The following is a 20549-nucleotide window of genomic DNA, read 5'->3' as shown; positions in this document are numbered from 1 at the left end:
TGGACCCAGTGTAGAACGACTTTGGAGTCCGATCAAAGGTAGATTGGTGCTGTGGACAAATCTAGCAAAGTGCGAGTGTGAGTGGTGATATTCGTCAGGAGGGTGGAGGCGCATAGTTCGAGCCGGGGCAACGAAATCGGCTTCACTGGAGCGACTTTGCCTTTGGCCGTCAGCAAGTGAAGTGCGGTGTGGCCGTTAACTGTAGTGCCTGGAGGTACAGGACCGCGGCGTATCCTCGCTCCGAAGCGTCGGCAAATCCGTGGAGCTCGACTTGTGCGTGAGTGTTGCCGCTGCCCAGCCATCGGGCGATTCTTGCGTCATTGAGGCGTGGTAGTTCAGCGAGAAGAGTTTTCCAGCGTTGAGCGTCCGCTGCAGGGAGTATCCCATTCCAATTTCTTCAGCCATGCCGACTGAATGAGGATCTTGACGCGCATTGTGACGGGCGTGAGCCAGCCCAGCGGATCAAATAAGCGTGCGGTTTCGGCGAGGACGCGCCGCTTAGTGATTTCCGAGGGGGGCTGACTTCAAATGTGGTACGTGAAGTGGTCGCCGTCTGGGTGTCAGTGCAGTCCTAGCGTGGAATGACCCTCGTGCGACTATAAGTGCGGTGATTATGTGAGCCGGTGTTCCTGAGAGATTCCGATTAAGATGTCGGAGTCGTTGGAAGCCCATTTCCTAAGAGGGAACCCGCCCGCCGTGCACAGGTTGCGTAGTTCCTTTTGCAAAGAGATGGCTTCTAACAGGGTGCTCGCTCCAGTGACGATATCATCCATGTAAGTATCACTTTTCAGAGCGGTGGCTCCCCGCGGGAATCGTGATCCTTCGTCGGCGGCGAGCTGACGAAGGGTTCGTATGGCCAGGAACGGCGCACACGCGAAGCCATACGTTACCGTCGTTAGGCGGTACTCGCGGACGGTGTCGGCGGTATTGTGCCGCCAGAGTATGCGCTGGAGATCGCGGTCCTCTGGGTGGACTACGATCTGGCGGTACATTTTTTCAATGTCCGTCACGAGCACGTATCGGTGCCAGCGCCAACGCAGGAGCACGTCGGCGAGGTTTGGCAGGAGGTTGGTGCCGATGAGCAGCTGGGCGTTCAATGACGTGCCGGACCTTGTGCGCTGCGACCCGTTGAATACGACCCTGAGTTTCGTCGTGGAGCTGGAGTCCCGCAGCACACCATGATGCGGTAGGTAGCATATTGCGGAGCATGCCCTCCCAGAAGATGCGCTGATTTCCTCCATGTGTTGCAGGTTCTCATATTCCCTCATGAAGGCGTGATACAGTTCGCCGAACCGCGCGTCCTGGGCACAGCGGCGCTCCATTGCCGTTAGCAGGTGCTCGGCCGGCTTGCGGGTCTCGGCTAGAGATGGAGGCGATCCGGAGAGTGGCAGCCTCACGATGTATCGTCCAGCTGCGACGGTGAGTACGGGCGAACATGTTCTCGCACTTCTCTTCTTCTGGGGTTAGGGCAACCGCGGCAGAGGGTTCCCTTTCTTGCTCCCAGAACCGTTGAACCAGCGCGTTTAATTCGTGATCGACGGAGCATTGGAAGGAACTGTTAAGGTTGTGGGGCGTAGTCTTGCTGCTCCCTGAGAGGATCCAGCCTAGCGATGTCTTCTGAGCGATTGGTTCGTCCTTCTTGCCCTTGCAGAGGCCGTCTTGGAGGATGGCCGTGTATACATCAGCCCCCAGCAACAATTCGATCGGATCTCGATCCAGATATTGAGAATCCGCTAGAGGAAGGTCGCGTATATGCGGCCAGATGGTGTTGCTTCGCACAATGGGTCCTCGATACGAAGAGAGACGCGGTAAGACGTATGCGACGATGGAAAGCATAGCTCCTGTCACCCCTGAGGAGAGGCTCATGGAGACCCTTCCGCGAGTAGCTCCGGATGGCGCTCCCCCGATCCCGGCGATCGCGATCGAAGAGCGAATTGCCAGTGGCAATCGCAGCCGTTGCGCCAGAGCCTCGGAGACGATGGAGACCTCCGAACCTTGATCGATTAGTGCCCGAACGGCGTGAGGTCTTCCCGTGCGGTCTGCGATTCTGATGCGTGCGGTGGCGAGAAGGATCGCCTTGCGGTCTGACGTGAGACGTGTAGCGGACAGCGCGGTTACTTCGTCGGGTCGAGAGTATGCGTCGTGGAGAAGAGTGTGATGCCGAGACTTGCAGGTGAAACATGTCTTCACAGACTGGCACTTAGTCATCAAATGATTGCCGAGACAATTATAACAAAGTTTGTTTACTTCGACAATCGACTTTCTGTTCGTTAGCGGGCTTAGTCTTGAATTCCGCGCATTGCATTAGCGTGTGCCTCCCCTTGCAGACGGCGCATTTCGTGGAGTCGGATGTTTGCTTGGCGAAGTGCGACTTCGCAGACTTGTTCTCTCCTGATTTCGTGGCGGATTTCGGTCTTGCGGCGTTCAACGTCAGGATCCGCTTCGAAACGAACTCGATCAAGGTGTCGTGACTGGGTGGATCGAAGGAATCGCAAGTTGAGGACTCCCATTCGAGACGGGTTTGTGGGTCAAAGAGCTCGACTACGAGATGATTAAAAAGATCCATTCCGTGGGAGGCGATGGGTCTATCGATGCTCTCCTGGGCGTTGACGGCGGTCGTAACGGCGTTGTAGACGTGGTTTAACTCTTCTGCGCTCTCGGCTTTCATTTTCGGCACGGCGATAAACGCGGCGAAATTGGAGCGAATCAGTTCTCGTTTGTTTTCGTAGTGCTTACTCAGAATAGTCTATGCTCGTTCAATTATTCCCGATTATAAGTAATGGTCGAATTAATTTCTCTGCAGGTCCTTGCAAGCAGGAGCGGAGATAATGTAACTTCTCGACGTCGGAGATTGAAGGATTGTCGCCGATTATCGACACGAAGAGATCGCGGAACGCTGGCCAATCTCCGTACGCGCCCGAGAACGTCTGGAGCTTAATGCGCAACAGCGAAGTTTTTAAAGCGTGCTCCTGAACTGGCTCGGTTTTGGGCGCGGTAGATGATTCGGCCCTGAGTTTATCGGCGTACCCGGTTAACGTGCTTCGTTGGGACACGTAAGTACATTCCGCGGTATCAATGAAATCAGCTTTAGCGTACTCACTCTCATGGTACCTTTCTTTGAGAACCGCTCGAATGAGCTCGTGCTGAGCCTCGATTTTTCCCCACAGGTTGTCGAGGATGGTGAGACGAGCTTGAATGGCGCCAAGGGTGATGTTCGCGACACCCATCTTCCTGAGGTTGTCCACGGAGCGAGACATGCAACCGTGGATCTCGTTCTGAGCCTCCAGTAGCGCTCTTAAGTCGGCACTCATTTTTGATTGTTTGTCTATTTAGGACGCACTTCACCACTTGAGAACTTCACCCACGAAATTGCGGATGCGGATAAAATCCGGCTCGAAGGACCAGACTGTTCGCGAGTGAACTCGAACTGCCGCGACAGCGAAGAATTTGAGTGCGCGACGAACGGACGACCACAGATAGTTTATTGAAACAAAAGGACTCCACACGATTAATAATAAAGACGTTTCACGACACGTAATTTTTTTTGTTATTTTGATTTTATTATTAGACGACACCACAATTATAATTTTAACACGTTGACTGCCAACTACGAGATAACTCATAGTTTGCGTTATTGCCTAGGACGCCAACTACGAGTTATCCTCGTAGTTTGTTTACTTGCCATATTTGTGCAGCTACGATGAAATTCGTAGTATATCAGTATAAATATGAATAGATAGCCTCAGGGAGGAGAACAAAAAATCAAGGTTGGCTTACATGAACAGAAAATTTATTAATAAATGAACAGAAAATATAATCATACAAAGTTTATTTAAAATCAACAAGCAAAAGAATATTTTTATTGTTTGTGATAATTTTTAAAACAATCTTCCACGCAAAGGGCTGGCTTCTCTTGACAGATTGGACAGAAATAACGCGTTTCTCGGCGTTTTTTAGCTTTGGTACAAATTCGACATGGCTTTGTCGGATGCTGTTTTTTTTTCGGTAGGTGGGATACTCTGTAAATAATGAAGCTTTTGCAATCTAATTTTTTTTGAAACTGGTTGAATCTCTTCTCCAATCAACGCGTCGACAAATGCTTCTCTAAACTTTATAAGTTTTATTTTAGAAGAAGTTGCTTTTTGAAAAAGTTTGTGCGCATTGTGTATATATATCTCTATAATATGTAATGCAACTTTTTTGGGCCATCTAATAGTCTTTCTTAGAGCTGTGTAGTACGATAGCATTTGATCTGATCGGTCAATGCCAGACATTCCTTGATTGTAATCTCGAATTATATTCGGTTTCATCGAAAGTTTTCCATTGCGATTGAACACCTCTACCATTTCAACAACATGCATGTTTGAAATGGTAAGGACTTCTCGTTTGTCTTTCCATTTACATACAGTAACAGGACCATTTCGCTGCCAAATAAACTCCCCTTTTTTCAGTTTTCGATTTACCACATCTCTGGGATTCCCCTTTCTGTTATTTCGTAGAGTTCCACACACATAAGTTTTTCGTGTAGTCAGTAATTTCGTAAGAGCAACAGAATTATAAAAATTATCCATGTATACTGTATATCCCTTATCGAGATAGTCCTCAAGTAAGTGTAAGACAACATCAGTAGTAGTGTGACCTAAATTATTGTCAATTCCCTCAAATTTTCCGCTGTAAATTTTTATTTTCATAACAACACCATCGGATTCACATAATTCATACAGTTTGACACCGTATTTGTGTTTTTTATTTTTTATGTACTGGCGGAAATGTAATCTTCCACGCCACAACATCATTGATTCGTCGATACAAATATTTTTATCTGGCACATAGTTTTGGCGCATAATATTATTGAAATGATTTAGTATAGGTCGCACATTGTATAATCTGTCGGAAGATGGTATTGAGTTATCAACTAAGTGAAAATGACGCGTAACAATTGGAATTTATTTCGACTCATACGTGATCGCCAAAACATTACATTATACAGTTTGTTTGTACTCCAGTAATGTTCTATTGAAGGAAAAGAACAAGGGCCCATTTGTAATACAAGTCCAATAAAAACTTTCATTTCTGCAGCGCTGACGTCTTTCCACTGTGATACCCTCTTAGATTTTTTTATTTGTTTATGTTTTGCAATTTCTTGCGCAGGATATAAATTCGTTTGTTCGACCAGTAATGCAAGAAATTCTTCCGAAAAAAATAAGTCCACCAGCGTTTGCACTGTAAGATTTGTCGTATCCAATTTCAAACTAATATTTTCTTGGAAAATAAATAGTTCAGGATTTTGTTGATTTTCTGTCCACAAATTATCGTTCGTATTTGATGTGGTTGCTTGAGAAGCATCGTGATTGCCTTCAGGTTCGAGAATAGTCTCATCTTCAGGTTCGGAGACGACTTCATCATCACTGTCCTCACTTGAATCCTCAGAAGGTACATAATCGCTACTGTCGTTACCATCCTCGCCAAAAATCTCGTCAGATTCTGAATCACTTAGATTAGCGTAGTACTCAAGTTGTTTTTCAGTCAGTGGTCTTTTCTTATCCATATTGGGGTATTTATATTTTGATTATAAAAATAATTATAAAACAACACACTCAAGAAAGAAATGCGATGCGCTCGACTCTATATCTGATTTATTACTAACGAATTTAGACGCATATCTCTGACTCAGCTGTAGCGAAGCGATAGGTCGAAGCGTGTCTGTGCACGAATTAACTCGTAGTTGGCTTCCGCGAAGAGCTTTCTGTTACATAAGCCAACTACGAGATAATTCGCAAGATTTTTTTTTCAAAAAACACATTCTATACGCTTTTTGATGATTACTATGTACTATAATTAGAGTTTTTAATAATATAATATGATTAAATTAAATTGGCTTTTTACATCCTGAAAAGTACCGTGGCAGTCAACGTGTTAAGAAAAGAAATATATATATATGTACAAGGCTGAAGAGCTAATTTGCTTTCAGATGATCGAGCGGTTTGAGTACGGCGGTTTATCTAAGCGAAGCGGTTTATCAAAAATGCGGTTTTGCGAGAAGTGCTAGACTGCGCTCGTTTCTTGGTAATCGCATCTTTTATTGAGGTGCCCCTTTGCGACGTGGGCCAATAAATTTTGTACTTTAGCGGTGACCTCAGGGCGCCGCGTAAAATTGGCCGCCGATGAGGTCTGACGTAGACAATTCTTTAATTGTCATGCGTGCTTTTTCTATCAGCTGATCGTGATGTATGGGCGCGCATGTCCATACGCTACGCTGATTTTGTCGACGGTTGACAATATTATTGCGAATGTTTATTACCAACGCTTCTTGATCGATGAAAAAATGCGAGAAAACGGGAACGGTCGCGTTTTTCTGAAGGATCGAAAGCTCGAGAAGATTCTTGACGCCCGTTAAATTTGAATTCTCGAATTATAGAATATTATTTGAAATATTCTGAGAAATTTAATCCGGGATGATTTTTATGATTTTCGAACATCAATAATGTCATAAACATTTTTGAACAGGCCCAAACAAATAAGCGGAAGGAATTGATAATAAAACACTATCAATATCCTGAATAAACTAGAAATCGAATGACAAACACAGCTGCGTAATCTTAAGAAACAAACATATTGCATGCAATAAAAGGCGGAACAGATCTCGCCGAATAACAAATTCTAGTACGTCAGAAAACTTGAGGTACTCCCGCCCCGAAATCTTACACGCCCTCAAAAATTACTATAAAAAGGGAGCACCCGCGGGATCATTTACCATTATTATTACTTATTTTTACTCAGACATATATTATATTTTATATTTCTAAAATACTTCTTTTTACAGATAATTCAATTTTTGATAAAGATGTTGCTTCGAAAAATTATGATACAACACTACAAAGTAAGTGTATTTTATATAAGTTTCGTCATTTTATAGTCTTATACATATTCATAAAAATAATTTTGAGAGACATTGTCAATGGGCAGACTAATAATAGGAAATTAAACATTTTTATTAAAAAAAAAATTTATGAGAATTTGTTAATATGTAGTGTATTTTTTTATAGGTGCTTCATGCAATTCAACATGCAGTTGTTGCAGGAGTAAGAAACTTGATGGTAATATGATATAAACATTACACACGCAATATACACATACATAATGACAATAAATTTAAATATAATAATAAAATTAAATATAAATTAAAATAATTTTTTTCAGAAAAGACTGTTAAGAATTTAGTGGCCCAAAATTACTTGATACGAAGTGTGGTCACTGATGTATCTGAAGTCAAAGATATTAAATTGAACCTAAAAAATGCCTCTCAGCAAACAAATGCTAACAAAGAAAAAGAACAAATAATTTTAATATTTAATATAAAAGATTTAAATTTTCCACTTCAAACCGAAGAAGAACTTCAGACAGTGGAACTTATTCTGGAAAATGAAAATGAAATTACTAATGCGGTAATTAAACTTTAAAGTCTATAATATTACTATTTTTACTTATAATATGTCATAATTAATTTAACTTAGAAATAATTTACGTTATACATATACATACATATATTTACACACATGCATACATCCCCATACATATATACATATATTAAATAGTATGTGTATACAAATTAAATCGTATTTATCATATTAAATTTCACATGTAAAATATATTATTTTCATTTTTTAATTATATTTAGTTTGTAAACAACGTTTATTTATTTTTTAGATAAATGAATAGCAAAATCTAGGAGGAAAGAATGGATATGAATTTATTCGAAGAGCACTTTCAATAATAATGACAAATGAACTTGCAGACAAATACAGCTCTTTTGGGAGAAAACAGAAAAAAGCATTCTGTGACCTCAATATTTGTAAAATTTTAATAAGTGAGTATTATTCTAAAAAATAATTATTATTTCACAAATATTCAAATAAAAAAATTTCAATACAAATTATTGAAATCTGTAATTATAAACATTAAAAATGAATTTATTGAAAAAAGCTAAAATATGTAAAAAAATTTATCCCTCATATTTTTACAAAAATTAGGAATTTGCGTGCATTTGATTCACTGCATTCTGTTTTATGCATATGCACATATAATTTAAATAGTACATAATACTACATCTAATAGTATACTATTAGATAAAGACGCGTATTATGCGTAAAACGCAACCCTATTCTATCTGTACAAGACACTACTATGTCTCTTGATACGTGTAATACTTATTTAAAAAAAATTAGCAATTCCTAAATAATTCAAAATAATTACATATAATCATATACATAGCATACTTTATTTTACTTATTATCCATTCTTCAAAAGTGTATGTTAAGTCGATTACTCGAATATATCGAAACGTTGAAGCCTCCTTTTCTGCGATGCTGATTGGATGCTGGCGCGTTGCGATATATTCGTGGTAAGTAGCGTAGCGCTCGAGCGTCATCTATAACCTATTTGTTACTTTGCTCTTTCGTGCTACATAGTGTGTTAAGAAAGAAGTAAAAAGAATCTCGTGAAGAGAGAGGATAGAAAAAGGAGAAAGAGAAAAAGAAGAAAAGTCGAATAGAGAAGGTATGTATATAAATATGTGTATAAATAATGTTCTTTTTTAAAAGAAAGTATGAAAAACTTTGATCGCGAAAAGGTCATATCACTTGTACATATTTATATTTACAATTATATTTACAATATGTATAAAATATATACGCTATATTGTAATTATATGTATGTACATATATATACATATATATAATATATATACATTACATATACATATGTACACATATATGTAAATATGTAAAATAATATCCTCTCTGCATTATTATGTATGTGCTCTTAATAAAACATTAATACATATATGCAAGATAATATATGGATCGTACAATAATACATACAATATAATACAATTGGTTCATTGAAAAAATAATAAGAATTATATATATGTATATTAAATTGTATATTCACTAAATTTTTATTAACAAAACAAATAATATTTCATAAATATTTCCTAATTCTTGCTATTTTTTTCAACAACTCAAGTTATTTGTAAAGATGCATTATATGTTCTACGTTATCTTATATGCGTAATAATGATTTAAGAGTATATGTACTAATGCGAATAGCATTCAACATTAATAATCTAATTTAAATATCGCAGGAAGAGTTTGCTTATAAAGAAGCTTGTACAACAAGCTTGTTATTCAGGAAATGTATAGCTATTCCTTTATATAAGCTTTTTTATAAGTAAACTCTTCCTGCAATATTTAAATTAGAACAAAACAAATAATATTTCATAAATATTTCCTAATTCTTGCTATTTTTTTCAACAACTCAAGTTATTTGCAAAGATGCATTATATGTTCTACGTTATCTTATATGCGTGGTAATGATTTAAGAGTATATGTACTAATGTGAATAGCATTCAACATTACTAATCTAATTTAAATATTGCAGGAAGAGTTTGCTTATAAAGAAGCTTGTTATTCAGGAAATGTATAGCTATTCCTTTATATAAGCTTTTTTATAAGTAAACTCGTCCTGCAATATTTAAATTAGATTAATAATGTTGAATTCTACTTACGTTAGTATGTATATTTCTAAATCATTACAATATGTTATTTATAAAAATACATGTATTAAACTTTATCTTATATATACCATAATAATGTACTAATGTGGATAGATTTAAATTTATTAATTTAATTTAAATATTGCAAGAAGAGTTTGTTTATAAAGAAGCTTGTATAAAGAAGTGCCTATACATTTTTTAGAGTATTGCATATACAAGATAACTTATATATGTAATACATATATTTTTTTAAATAGCTTAGTTTATTGATAAAAACTAATAAGAATTGTATATAGGTTATATTCAAAAAATATTCGAAAAATATTCAAAATATATTAAATATATTCACTAAATTATCAATAAAACAAACAATATATATTTTATAAATATTTTCTATATATAATTCTTTAGTTTTCAAAGAATCAAGTTATTTTTAAAGTTTTATATATTATATAAATTATTTTGCGCAAACAATAATAATCCAGAAAATGTATAATCACTTGTTTATACAAACTTTTTTTATTAGCAATTTTTCCTGCAATATTTAAATTAGATTAAGAATGTTGAACTCTATTTGCATTATAGTAAATATGTTCTTAAATAATTATTATTGTATATATACAGGGTGACCCATTTTAACTTAGGCAGCCAAATAACTCGAAAAATAAGCAAGATAGAGAAAAATGTTTTAGACAAAAGTTGTATGGTTTCGAGGGGGCCATAAGATGGTATCATTGGTTTGACCTTGAAGAGTCATTTGAAGGTCACGTGAAGGTCACTTCAATTTTTTTAAATGGAATACCCTATATATTTTTGTACATTCTTGTAGCTTATTTCGAGAGCTTTCCAAAACACTATAATTAAGTACCTTTCCGTTAAGTACTTTTTGAGTTATGATGCTTGAAATAATTTCTTAATTTTACATAAACCGTAAAATATCTTGTAAAATATTCATTTTCGATTATCTTACCTTAATACTTTTATGTACAAAATAATGAGAGGAATCAATTGGTGTAAAGAAAACACATAGTTGTTTTTAAGAAAAAATATGGAATTGTTAATTGCAAATTACATATTTTTTCTTCGAAACAACTATGTGTTTTCTTTACACCAATTGATTCCTCTCATTATTTTGTACATAAAACTATTAAGGTAAGGTAATCGAAAAATGAATATTTTACAAGATATTTTACGGTTTATGTAAAATTAAGAAATTATTTCAAGCCTCATAACTCAAAAAGTACTTAACGAAAATGTACTTAATTATAGTGTTTTGGAAAGCTCTCGAGATGAGCTACAAGAATGTACAAAAATATATAGGATGTTCCATTTAAAAAAATTGAAGTAACCTTCACGTGACCTTCAAATGACTCTTCAAGGTCAAACCAATGATACCATCTTATGGCCCCCTCGAAACCATACAACTTTTGTCTAAAACATTTTTCTCTATCTTGCTTATTTTTCGAGTTATTTGGCTGCCTAAGTTAAAATGGGTCACCCTGTATATATATATATAAACTTAAATTTAAAGGCCATAAGAGCTAAACGCGGATGATAGTGCGTAAGTTCAACGAGAAAATAAGTTTTTCGTTGAAACTTATTTGTGTGCACAGGGCACAAATATATATATATATATATATATATATATATATATATAATATATATATATATATATATATATATATAAGATAAAGTATAAGTAAAGATATGTAATGTCCAGACCCTGGAATGGATGGGCCGTATGGAAGGACGCAACTTACTTACGTGACACACTTTATTCGGGCATGTGTGTGGATCGGGTCGAACGAATGTGAAAGGCCTGACACAGGTCAGCGACCGAAGGTCTCTTTAACGCTGCGTTTTTAAGCCCATTCGTTCGGTGGTCCCTTTTCGGTAAAGGAATTTAATCCTTGTTACGCGGGATGGGACCTAGTGCGATCTCAGGATTTAGGGAAGAGAACGGGTTAAATAATTAAATTATACATTAAATTAAAAATACATATATTATAAAAAAAAATAAAGAAAGAAAAATACATCTTAGCAGTTGTAGCTATGCGTGAGTGGATATCTGTGTGTGTATGTATATATTCTCGCGGGTGTTACAATCGTTCGGAGGTCATCAGTCAGAATATACAGGGAAGAATTTACGTTAAGAATTAAATTCTGACTGGTTAATACAATATACATATAATTAATATAATATAAGAAATAGAACAATATAAAAAGTGGATGTGTAATAAAAAATATGAATAACGCTTACTCATTAAGGGAAGTATAGAATTCGTCGCTTGCGCATATGTGTTATAGTTAGAATTGAAATTTTCTAAATTCGCTGAAACACAGGTCTAAATTAAAATACAATAATAAAATTAAGATAAGAGATTCGCCAAGTCTAAGTTCGAAAATTATTCATCTATTTCAACGGTTTCTCCCAAAAGAAATGATAATTCAAAGGAAAATAATATAAAGAAAAAATGAAAGATAATAATAAAAATAATAATATGAGGATGGGAAATTAAAAGAAAACGAAAGGGAGTAAAGAAAAAATAGAAATGAAAAGATATATATATATATATATATATATATATATATATAGAAGGGCTGAAACGAGATATAAAGATATAAAACAATATAAATTCTCGCTAGATAAATCAGAAAGAGCTAATAAAGAGAAATAAGGAATTGTTCGCAAACCACCTTGCGGAGATTCTAAGTGAACGGGGAATTGTTCGTGAATCACCTTGAGGGGATTCTAGACGAACAGGGAATCGTTCATGAATCGCTTTGTGGAGATTCTAGACGAACGAGAAATCGTTCGTGAATCGCCTTGAGGAGATTCTAGATGAACAGGGAATCGTTCATGAATCGCCTTGTGGAGATTCTAGACGAACGAGAAATCGTTCGTGAATCGCCTTGAGGAGATTCTAGATGAACAGGGAATCGTTCGTGAATCGCCTTGAGGAGAGTCTAGACGAACAGGGAATGATGAGGAAGATGATTAGGAAGAAGTGAGACAAGGATTGATTGATTGATAGTAATTAGAAAAAAAATTTAATGGTTATTAAATCGTTTGAAATTATTTGTCAGACATAGATTTTAAAATATGGGATAGTAAGATATGGGAAAGGGAGAAAATAAAAATTACTCAATTTTACTCACAACTCGTTGGGATCACAAAAATGAGTGCATTGATAAAATTGCAATGGCTGAGGTCTGAGCCTTATAACATGAAGAGCTGGGTAATGGAAATGTTCATCAGAAAATTCACACGATGCACAATTAAATGTTGACAAAATCATTTTCACTATGATATGAAACAGATTAATAACTCAATTGCATAATGCAAGAAAAGAGGATCCCCGAGGCTATATAATTTTAAAATTGAATGACTGAATCTTGACTGGAACTGTGAACTGAACTGTCAACTGCACTGTTGCTCGTCGGAAGAATTAGCGTACTGAACTGTCAACTGGAGTGTTAATCGCGCGCGTCGCGCCTTGCGCTTGCATTTTAAAGTTATTACTCCTCCTCCTTACTGGATGGTGGGAATCTTTTGTAATAATTTCAATACTCCCTTCTTAAGGACAAGGAGGATGATTTTTGGGAGGAGAGGCGTTTCTTAAGATTTTAATTGGTTAAGCCCTTTGGCTCAAGACTTAGCTCCATCCAGTAGAGAGTGGGAGTAAGTTGATTAGCTTATCGTTCTTGATGATTTAACGATTCGGAGAACGCTTGAGGGTGGCCTGTCGAACGAGCGCACGTATACTATCAATTTCAAGAATATTGCTGTATGTTTAGATTTTAACAATCTTCCCGAGAACCAGATCTTTATTTTAAAAATTCTTTAGATAGAGAGGCTTCGAACATAAAGCCGTACCAAGATATAGATACGGGACAGTTGGAATTTCTTATAACAACTTTTCGTCTTATAATTCACGAATTTATTTAGAGTTTCGTTAACGCTATCTCGACTGGCCATTCTCTGAATTAGATTTGTTAAAATTTAATAGCGATACACGCGGATTAGGTTGCGTTCTTCTACGCGTTATCATTATTCCTAAGAAGAATCGATTTACATTCCAAATGCAAGTCGATCCTCGATTCCTTTCTTCCACGAAATCGTTTCGAGGAAAGAAAAGAATCGTGGAGTCCACCGGACGTAACACCCCCCGCCTTAGACAAATGTTGGGGGTACACGACATTTGCAAATAATAGAAATATTAGATTCTTTTCTTTCTGAGAAACGGAAAAAAGAAATTTATACGCATTATTATATGTTTAAAGTAATGTATAAGAGTATAGTATATGTATATAGTGTAATTATAATAGTATAAGTTAGTTCTCTTTTATTATTTAAAGAAGGAGGAAAGAATAGGCAACTTCCAGTACTATTTCTTTGTTCTCTCGTCCTTCTTGTACAGATTTTCTTATAACATATTCTTAAATGATAATAATGTTTAGTGATTACAGCATATAATGTTTAGAATATATGATTATGTAATGATTATATTTTTCCTCTTTTTATTTATGATTAATTATTCTTTCTTAAACCTTTATCAATTATCTTTTATTTGTATTATACATTTTATACATTTTATTTGTATATACTATATATTTTTTATTTTAAATGGAGGAAAGAAATCTTAATTTCAAAACTGCTATCTTAATTTTTTCGTCTTTCCTTTATATGTTCGAGCATAAAAAGAATTTTAATTCTCTGACTTATTTTATATCATATGGATATCAGTAGAAATCTGTGTATATATGTAATATTATACATAATTACGTAATAAAAATTTTATAGAACTCTTTTTCCTCTTCGTTAACATGTAAAGAAATAAAACTAAAGAATATACGTAATTATAGCTACTTAGTCATCAATGATAAAAAAAAAATATATATGCCGAGTGTCAAAGGGATTGTTGAAGAACCTGTTTTCTTTTTCATTCGTTTTGCGATTTTCGGCACTACTTCAATTGAGATTGTCTTGTTGACATATGGACATTTTTTCAATGCAGTTTCCACATTTGTTTGCAGAGTTAATTTTATTATGCCGTAATTTTTATATACAGCTTATTTTGTAGTATGGGTAGAAATTTTATGTAGAGTAGGTTATAGAACAGTTGGATATCCGGATTCACCCTGTTTACGTGTTGGGATAATATTAATAGCAGATCTAATGATCATGATGCATTTTCATTAGATTTTCTAACGGTTTCGAAGTGAATTTTTCATGCATGCTGCATGCCGTTGATACATGTATTATCTATGTATGTAAGAGATATTTATCCCTTTTTAATTACGAGACTTCACTGGATACGACGATGATATGCTAACATTTCTATATTATATTGATGGTCAAGTAGTCTTCATTCGACTTTAAATAAAATAGGAAAAAGCAATGCAAGGAAAAATAGTTCTCTATTCCCTCTTTCTCAATATACATATAACCAAATTTTCTTAATATTTATATAACTATACATTTAAATTTATCTATAGTCAAAGGAAAAATAAGAAGTTAAGATAATATATATAAAAATAATGTTAATAATGAGAGAAAGTTTTAAAAGAAATTTCTCTTCATATGGTAGTTATATTGTATATGTATAATATAATTATATATATTTAGTATATAAAAAAAATTTTTTTTTCGTTTTTTTTTTATACACATATATTGGAAAAGGAAAAAATTTGAGATCATTCTCAGAGTATGTCTATATATTATCTTAATGTATCGTAATATCTAAATATTTCTTAAAAATTATTTGTACGGGGAAGTATAACAATATACAGGGTGACCCATTTTAACTTAGGCAGCCAAATAACTCGAAAAATAAGCAAGATAGAGAAAAATGTTTTAGACAAAAGTTGTATGGTTTCGAGGGGGCCATAAGATGGTATCATTGGTTTGACCTTGAAGAGTCATTTGAAGGTCACGTGAAGGTCACTTCAATTTTTTTAAATGGAACATCCTATATATTTTTGTACATTCTTGTAGCTCATCTCGAGAGCTTTCCAAAACACTATAATTAAGTACATTTTCGTTAAGTACTTTTTGAGTTATGAGGCTTGAAATAATTTCTTAATTTTACATAAACCGTAAAATATCTTGTAAAATATTCATTTTTCGATTACCTTACCTTAATAGTTTTATGTACAAAATAATGAGAGGAATCAATTGGTGTAAAGAAAACACATAGTTGTTTCGAAGAAAAAATATGTAATTTGCAATTAACAATTCCATATTTTTTCTTAAAAACAACTATGTGTTTTCTTTACACCAATTGATTCCTCTCATTATTTTGTACATAAAAGTATTAAGGTAAGATAATCGAAAAATGAATATTTTACAAGATATTTTACGGTTAATGTAAAATTAAGAAATGATTTCAAGCTTCATAACTCGAAAAGTACTTAATGAAAACTAACTTAATTATAGTGTTTTGGAAAGCTCTCGAAATAAGCTACAAGAATGTACAAAAATATATAGGGTATTCCATTTAAAAAAATTGAAGTGACCTTCACGTGACCTTCAAATGACTCTTCAAGGTCAAACCAATGATACCATCTTATGGCCCCCTCGAAACCATACAACTTTTGTCTAAAACATTTTTCTCTATCTTGCTTATTTTTCGAGTTATTTGGCTGCCTAAGTTAAAATGGGTCACCCTGTATAATAACCTATATAATAAAGGGGAAATATAAAATATAATAGAAAGTATACATATATGTAAGAGTAGCAGTTACGATTACAATTAATAATGCTAGAGATTTTATATATATAAGCATAAATAATAGAAGGTATTCTCGTCATGGCTTATATTTAGCTGGTCATATTTTATAGTTTTCAGTCCTTGGGTTGTAGTGTAGATAGAAGTTTCCTTTAAAGGTGGTGAAAGATAAAGATCTCCTGATTCTGAGAATCGTTTTCGTCTATGCGTTGAACTAGATTTATTTATTATCTTCAGCGTTAAAGAGCAGCACTCCTTTAATTCTTTGAAGATTATCTCGTTGGTTTTGAATTTAATGTAAAAAATCCATAAACGGTTAAAGTGCGCGATTAGATTGTCTATTTTTATTTTTATTTTTGCATTATTCTTCTTTAATTTTTTCAATGTTTTATGGAGTCTTGTATACTGATCTCTGAATCTTCTCGCTTTCTGAATCTTTCGATTTCTTCAATGAAAATACTTGATTTTTTGATTTAAAATTTTGAGTGGTCTGATAATGCTCTTCAGATCTGAGTTCTGCTTTGACATTATGAATATTTTCTTGAATTGCGTAAAAAGACTTTCTTGAAAGATATATTACAGAATTTATTAACTATTCATCGTAATTTATTAAGTTATCTTCTGGGACGAAAAACTCGTGTGATGAAATTCGTGCTATTTTATGAAAACTCATTTCATATGGAGTATGTTCAATTGTTTCGTATATGTTGATATTATAATTGAACGTTGTGAAATTGATCCATCTATTCCATTGTTTCGGCTCATTTGTAAATTGTTTAAAATGTTCTATTATATGATCAGATCTTTCTAATAATTCATTTGATTGTAGATAAGAGGTACAAAATTTGTAAATTTTCAATAATTTAAAAAATTTCTTCATTAAATTATTAGCGGAAATTTTTTCTGGATCTATTAATATCGCTTCCGATGCTTCAAGTGTACGAATAAATCGGATTGCAAAAATCCTTGCGGTGATTTTGGATTTCTGATGTGATAGAGATATTCTCATGCAAAATTTTGTCAACTGATCTTGAAGTGTTAAAATATTTTTGCTATTTCTCCCGGTTTTTGGTGAAGATTCCACGATGTTTCCAGTTATTTTGTTGAAAGAAAATTTTAATATATCGGTGATTATCATAGGCTGCTTTATTTTGACTCCAACTGCTTCCTCTTCTGTCATTTCTTTTCTTTTCTCATCCTTTTTTCTTACGTGATAGTTTTTATCCGGCGGGTCGTTTCTTTTTTTAAGTTCTTTAATATTATCCTTTAATTTCACTGTTTGACTCTTTGTGTGTATTTTGTTTCGTTTAAGAAAACTGTGAATTAAAGGTTGTTCTGATATTTGTAATCCAAAAAATTTACTTAATTCTCCGAATGTAAATGATGAAGAATCAATATTAATATTGGATAAATTGCCTTCAGGTATGATATTTTCGATTTCCTCAGTATTCGAAAATCACAAGTTAAAATCATCATTTTCTTCTTTCTTGTTATTAAATTCTGTCAATGTTTCAGAAATTGCTTCTGTGTCTTCTGGATTGTTTAGATTTAAAATTTTCTTGGTTGTCATCATTTTATATTTCACCTCTTCGAAACTCACAGGTTTTCTGGATAACGTATCTCCAATACTGTATTGTTTTTCATTTGAATGTTTCAATCGTAGCAGCTCCATAATTTTCTTGGGTTGATTCTCCTTCGTTTCTTCGGAGATTATTAAACATTGCTGCAATTTACAATTATTGGGATTAATTATCCGATTTTCTATACTTTTCTCTTCCTGTGATTTGCGTTTTCGCATAAATTTTTCTATAACTTCTTGTGTTTTAATTTGAGAGGAATAAAGGAGTTTGGAAGGCTTATTTTTGCTTCGAAAATTTTTTATTTTTAGGTCATAAATTTGAGCCCTTTCAATAACGTCATCAGTTGTGACATGAGAAGATTTAAATTTATTCTTGAGATTTCTTGTGGATAATCCAATTCTTGGAAAATTAATATTTAGAGAGGATATTCGTCTTCTCTCCTTAAAATTTTTTGGTTTAAAACGTGCCGAGTTGCGTAGTGAGGTTTGGTAACTTCCCTCCTCGCAATCGACGGAGCTAGAATTTTCTAAAGAGGTTTGGAAATTTCCCTCCGAAATTCTAGAATTTTTTCTTTTAGGGGGAGCTTGGAAGCTTCCCTCCTTAAGGATTTTTGGATTATTAATATTTTCAGGAGGAGTTTGATAATTTCCCCCTCCAAGGATTTTTGGATTATTAATATTTTCAGGAGGAGTTTGGTAATTTCCCCCTCCAAGGATTTTTGGATTATTAATATTTTCAGGAGGGGTTTGGTAATTTCCCCTTCCGAGGATATTTGGATTATTAATATTTTCAGGAGGGGTTTGGTAATTTCCGCCTCCAAGGAACTTGGAGTTATTCAAATTGTTTAGATAATCTTTATTTTTCTTCTCATTTTTATTCATTATTTTGTTTTCACAATTAATTTTGGTTTTATTTTGGGTTTGAATCTTATTTTTATTCTCTTCTTGATTTAATATTTCTTTCTTATCTTCGTTCTGAGCTTCTTTAGTAATAATATTATCTTGATGATCTTCGTTTTGACGGTTCTTGGTTTTGTTTTCGATTTTTACTTTACTTTCACGATCATCGAACTCATTATTATTTTATTAAATACTTCGTGCGTAGCTTCTTCCCTTTTATCCGTTGGTTGTTCCTGATTCCTTAGAACTTCAAAATCTTTTTCTTGATTACCAAGTAGATTATTCAAAGATGTTAGACGTATAATAGGAACGTGGACGTCCATTTCTTCATTCAATGTACTTAGGACGTTTAAATATGCCTTTCCAGCGATGTTTTCCACGATGGTATCTCCTAAATAGATTACATGTGCTATTTTTAATTTTGGTATATATCCTACTTTTATTTCAGGATTTTCCACTCTTACATAAAATAGTGACTCTGACCGTGGAGGCACTGTGATCATTTCCGGCGTGAAGAAAGGTATATTATTAATTTCAGATACGGCCAGACATCCTTGTGCGTAATCTAACTTTGAGGAAGTTTGTTTTAAAAAATCATTCCCTAATATTCTAGCTTCTGAGATTGGGAAATGTGAGATACTATATGAAAAGGCACGGATATCTTAAAAAGATTTAATATGATCATCCCGAACGTATATACTTGATAATTATTTATGCCATTTAATTGCAATATTTTTGTATAATTAATGTTTATATTTTTAGGTATAAAATTTTCTTTAATTAAATTTGGACTGGTTCCTTTATCTATCATAAAAATGGTTTGAGTGGGTTTATCATTAATGTTATCTTGGACAGTAGGCACGCGACCGCGTTTATCAAGATTTATTGTTACAGGCCGTGCGTTTGTTACTCGATAATCTACTGGATTCTCTAGGACGAGCTTAAAATCTATTTGAGCTTCCTTTATATCCGACATCGAGAAGTTATTGTAATTTTTCTGAATATTTTTCTCTCGGTAATTATTCGTTGCAATTCGTAATTGATAATTTTTAAGAAGATGACCTTGTTCTTTGCAATATCGACAAAATGAATTATCTTTAGAGGTTGAAATTTGGCTTACTTTAGAACAACAATTTTTGGCAGTATGTCCAAAATTATTACAAATTTGACAAATAATTTGTTGTTTATCTTTTAAATTATACTCTTCATTCTGTTTTCTCCAACAATTTTTAGCTAAGTGGCCAGGCCTTTCACACCACTGACAGATTATAGAAATTTTATTAGTTTGATTATTAATATCGTTTTGCAGACACGACTTTGCATCATGACCTGATTTCGAACATAATTGACACGAGATAACTTCCTCTCGTATTATATTTATGGATTGACGATATCGAAGATTACGTAGGCGACAATTATCAGTGCCATGTCCGCGTTTTTTGCAAATTTGACATATTAATATTTCGGTTTTCAAATTTGTCCCATTGTAAATTGGCGGAGAAAATTGAGTGAGTTTCCTACAGTTATTGGCTATATGTCCCTTTTTAAAACAGATTTGACATGTTTCCTGCAACAACTTAATATAATGTAGCTAAGTAGTTTTGACTTGAGTTAACGCCTTGCTTCTGTCGTAAGTTTACTATCTCTCGAAGTTCTCGTTCAATCCTCAAAGCGTCGGCAATGATGTCTTCTATGTTTAGATTTCTGGTAATTTTTTGTTCTATGTTAGGTTTTAACCCTCTTATGAAACATTCACACGTGTTATTTTCTAATGACATTTTGATAT

At 34.4% G+C, this 20549-nt stretch overlaps 1 protein-coding gene and 1 pseudogene across 1 annotated transcript; one reads left to right on the top strand and one right to left on the bottom strand.

Annotated features, from left to right (window-relative positions):
- Positions 1-611: 611 nt before the first annotated feature.
- LOC145962265 (uncharacterized) lies at positions 612-2208 on the bottom strand. Its single transcript, XM_083083227.1, has 2 exons — positions 1428-2208; positions 612-1360 (listed from the first exon to the last, which is right to left on the bottom strand). Exons 1-2 carry the CDS (start codon positions 2206-2208, stop codon positions 612-614), a joined length of 1530 nt encoding a protein of 509 aa, XP_082939353.1.
- Positions 2209-6325: 4117 nt separating this feature from the next.
- LOC145962264 (uncharacterized) overlaps positions 6326-20549 on the top strand; it is a 70822-nt pseudogene continuing 56598 nt past the window's right edge.

This window comes from Camponotus vicinus, unplaced genomic scaffold (genome assembly GCF_025532165.1).
Source record: "Camponotus vicinus isolate PSW18456_S1 unplaced genomic scaffold, iyCamVici1.0 SCAF_11, whole genome shotgun sequence".
NCBI lineage: Eukaryota > Metazoa > Arthropoda > Insecta > Hymenoptera > Formicidae > Camponotus > Camponotus vicinus.
This window is presented reverse-complemented; position numbering and strand designations above follow the sequence as displayed.

Excerpts from the sequence above, each read along its gene's own strand:
- LOC145962265 (XM_083083227.1), bottom strand. The coding sequence starts at position 2,208 with ATGACTAAGTGCCAGTCTGTGAAGACATGTTTCACCTGCAAGTCTCGG. Across the intron at positions 1,361-1,427 it reads GTGCGAGAACATGTTCGCCC|CCGAGACCCGCAAGCCGGCC; the intron begins GTACTCACCGTC and ends CTCCATCTCTAG.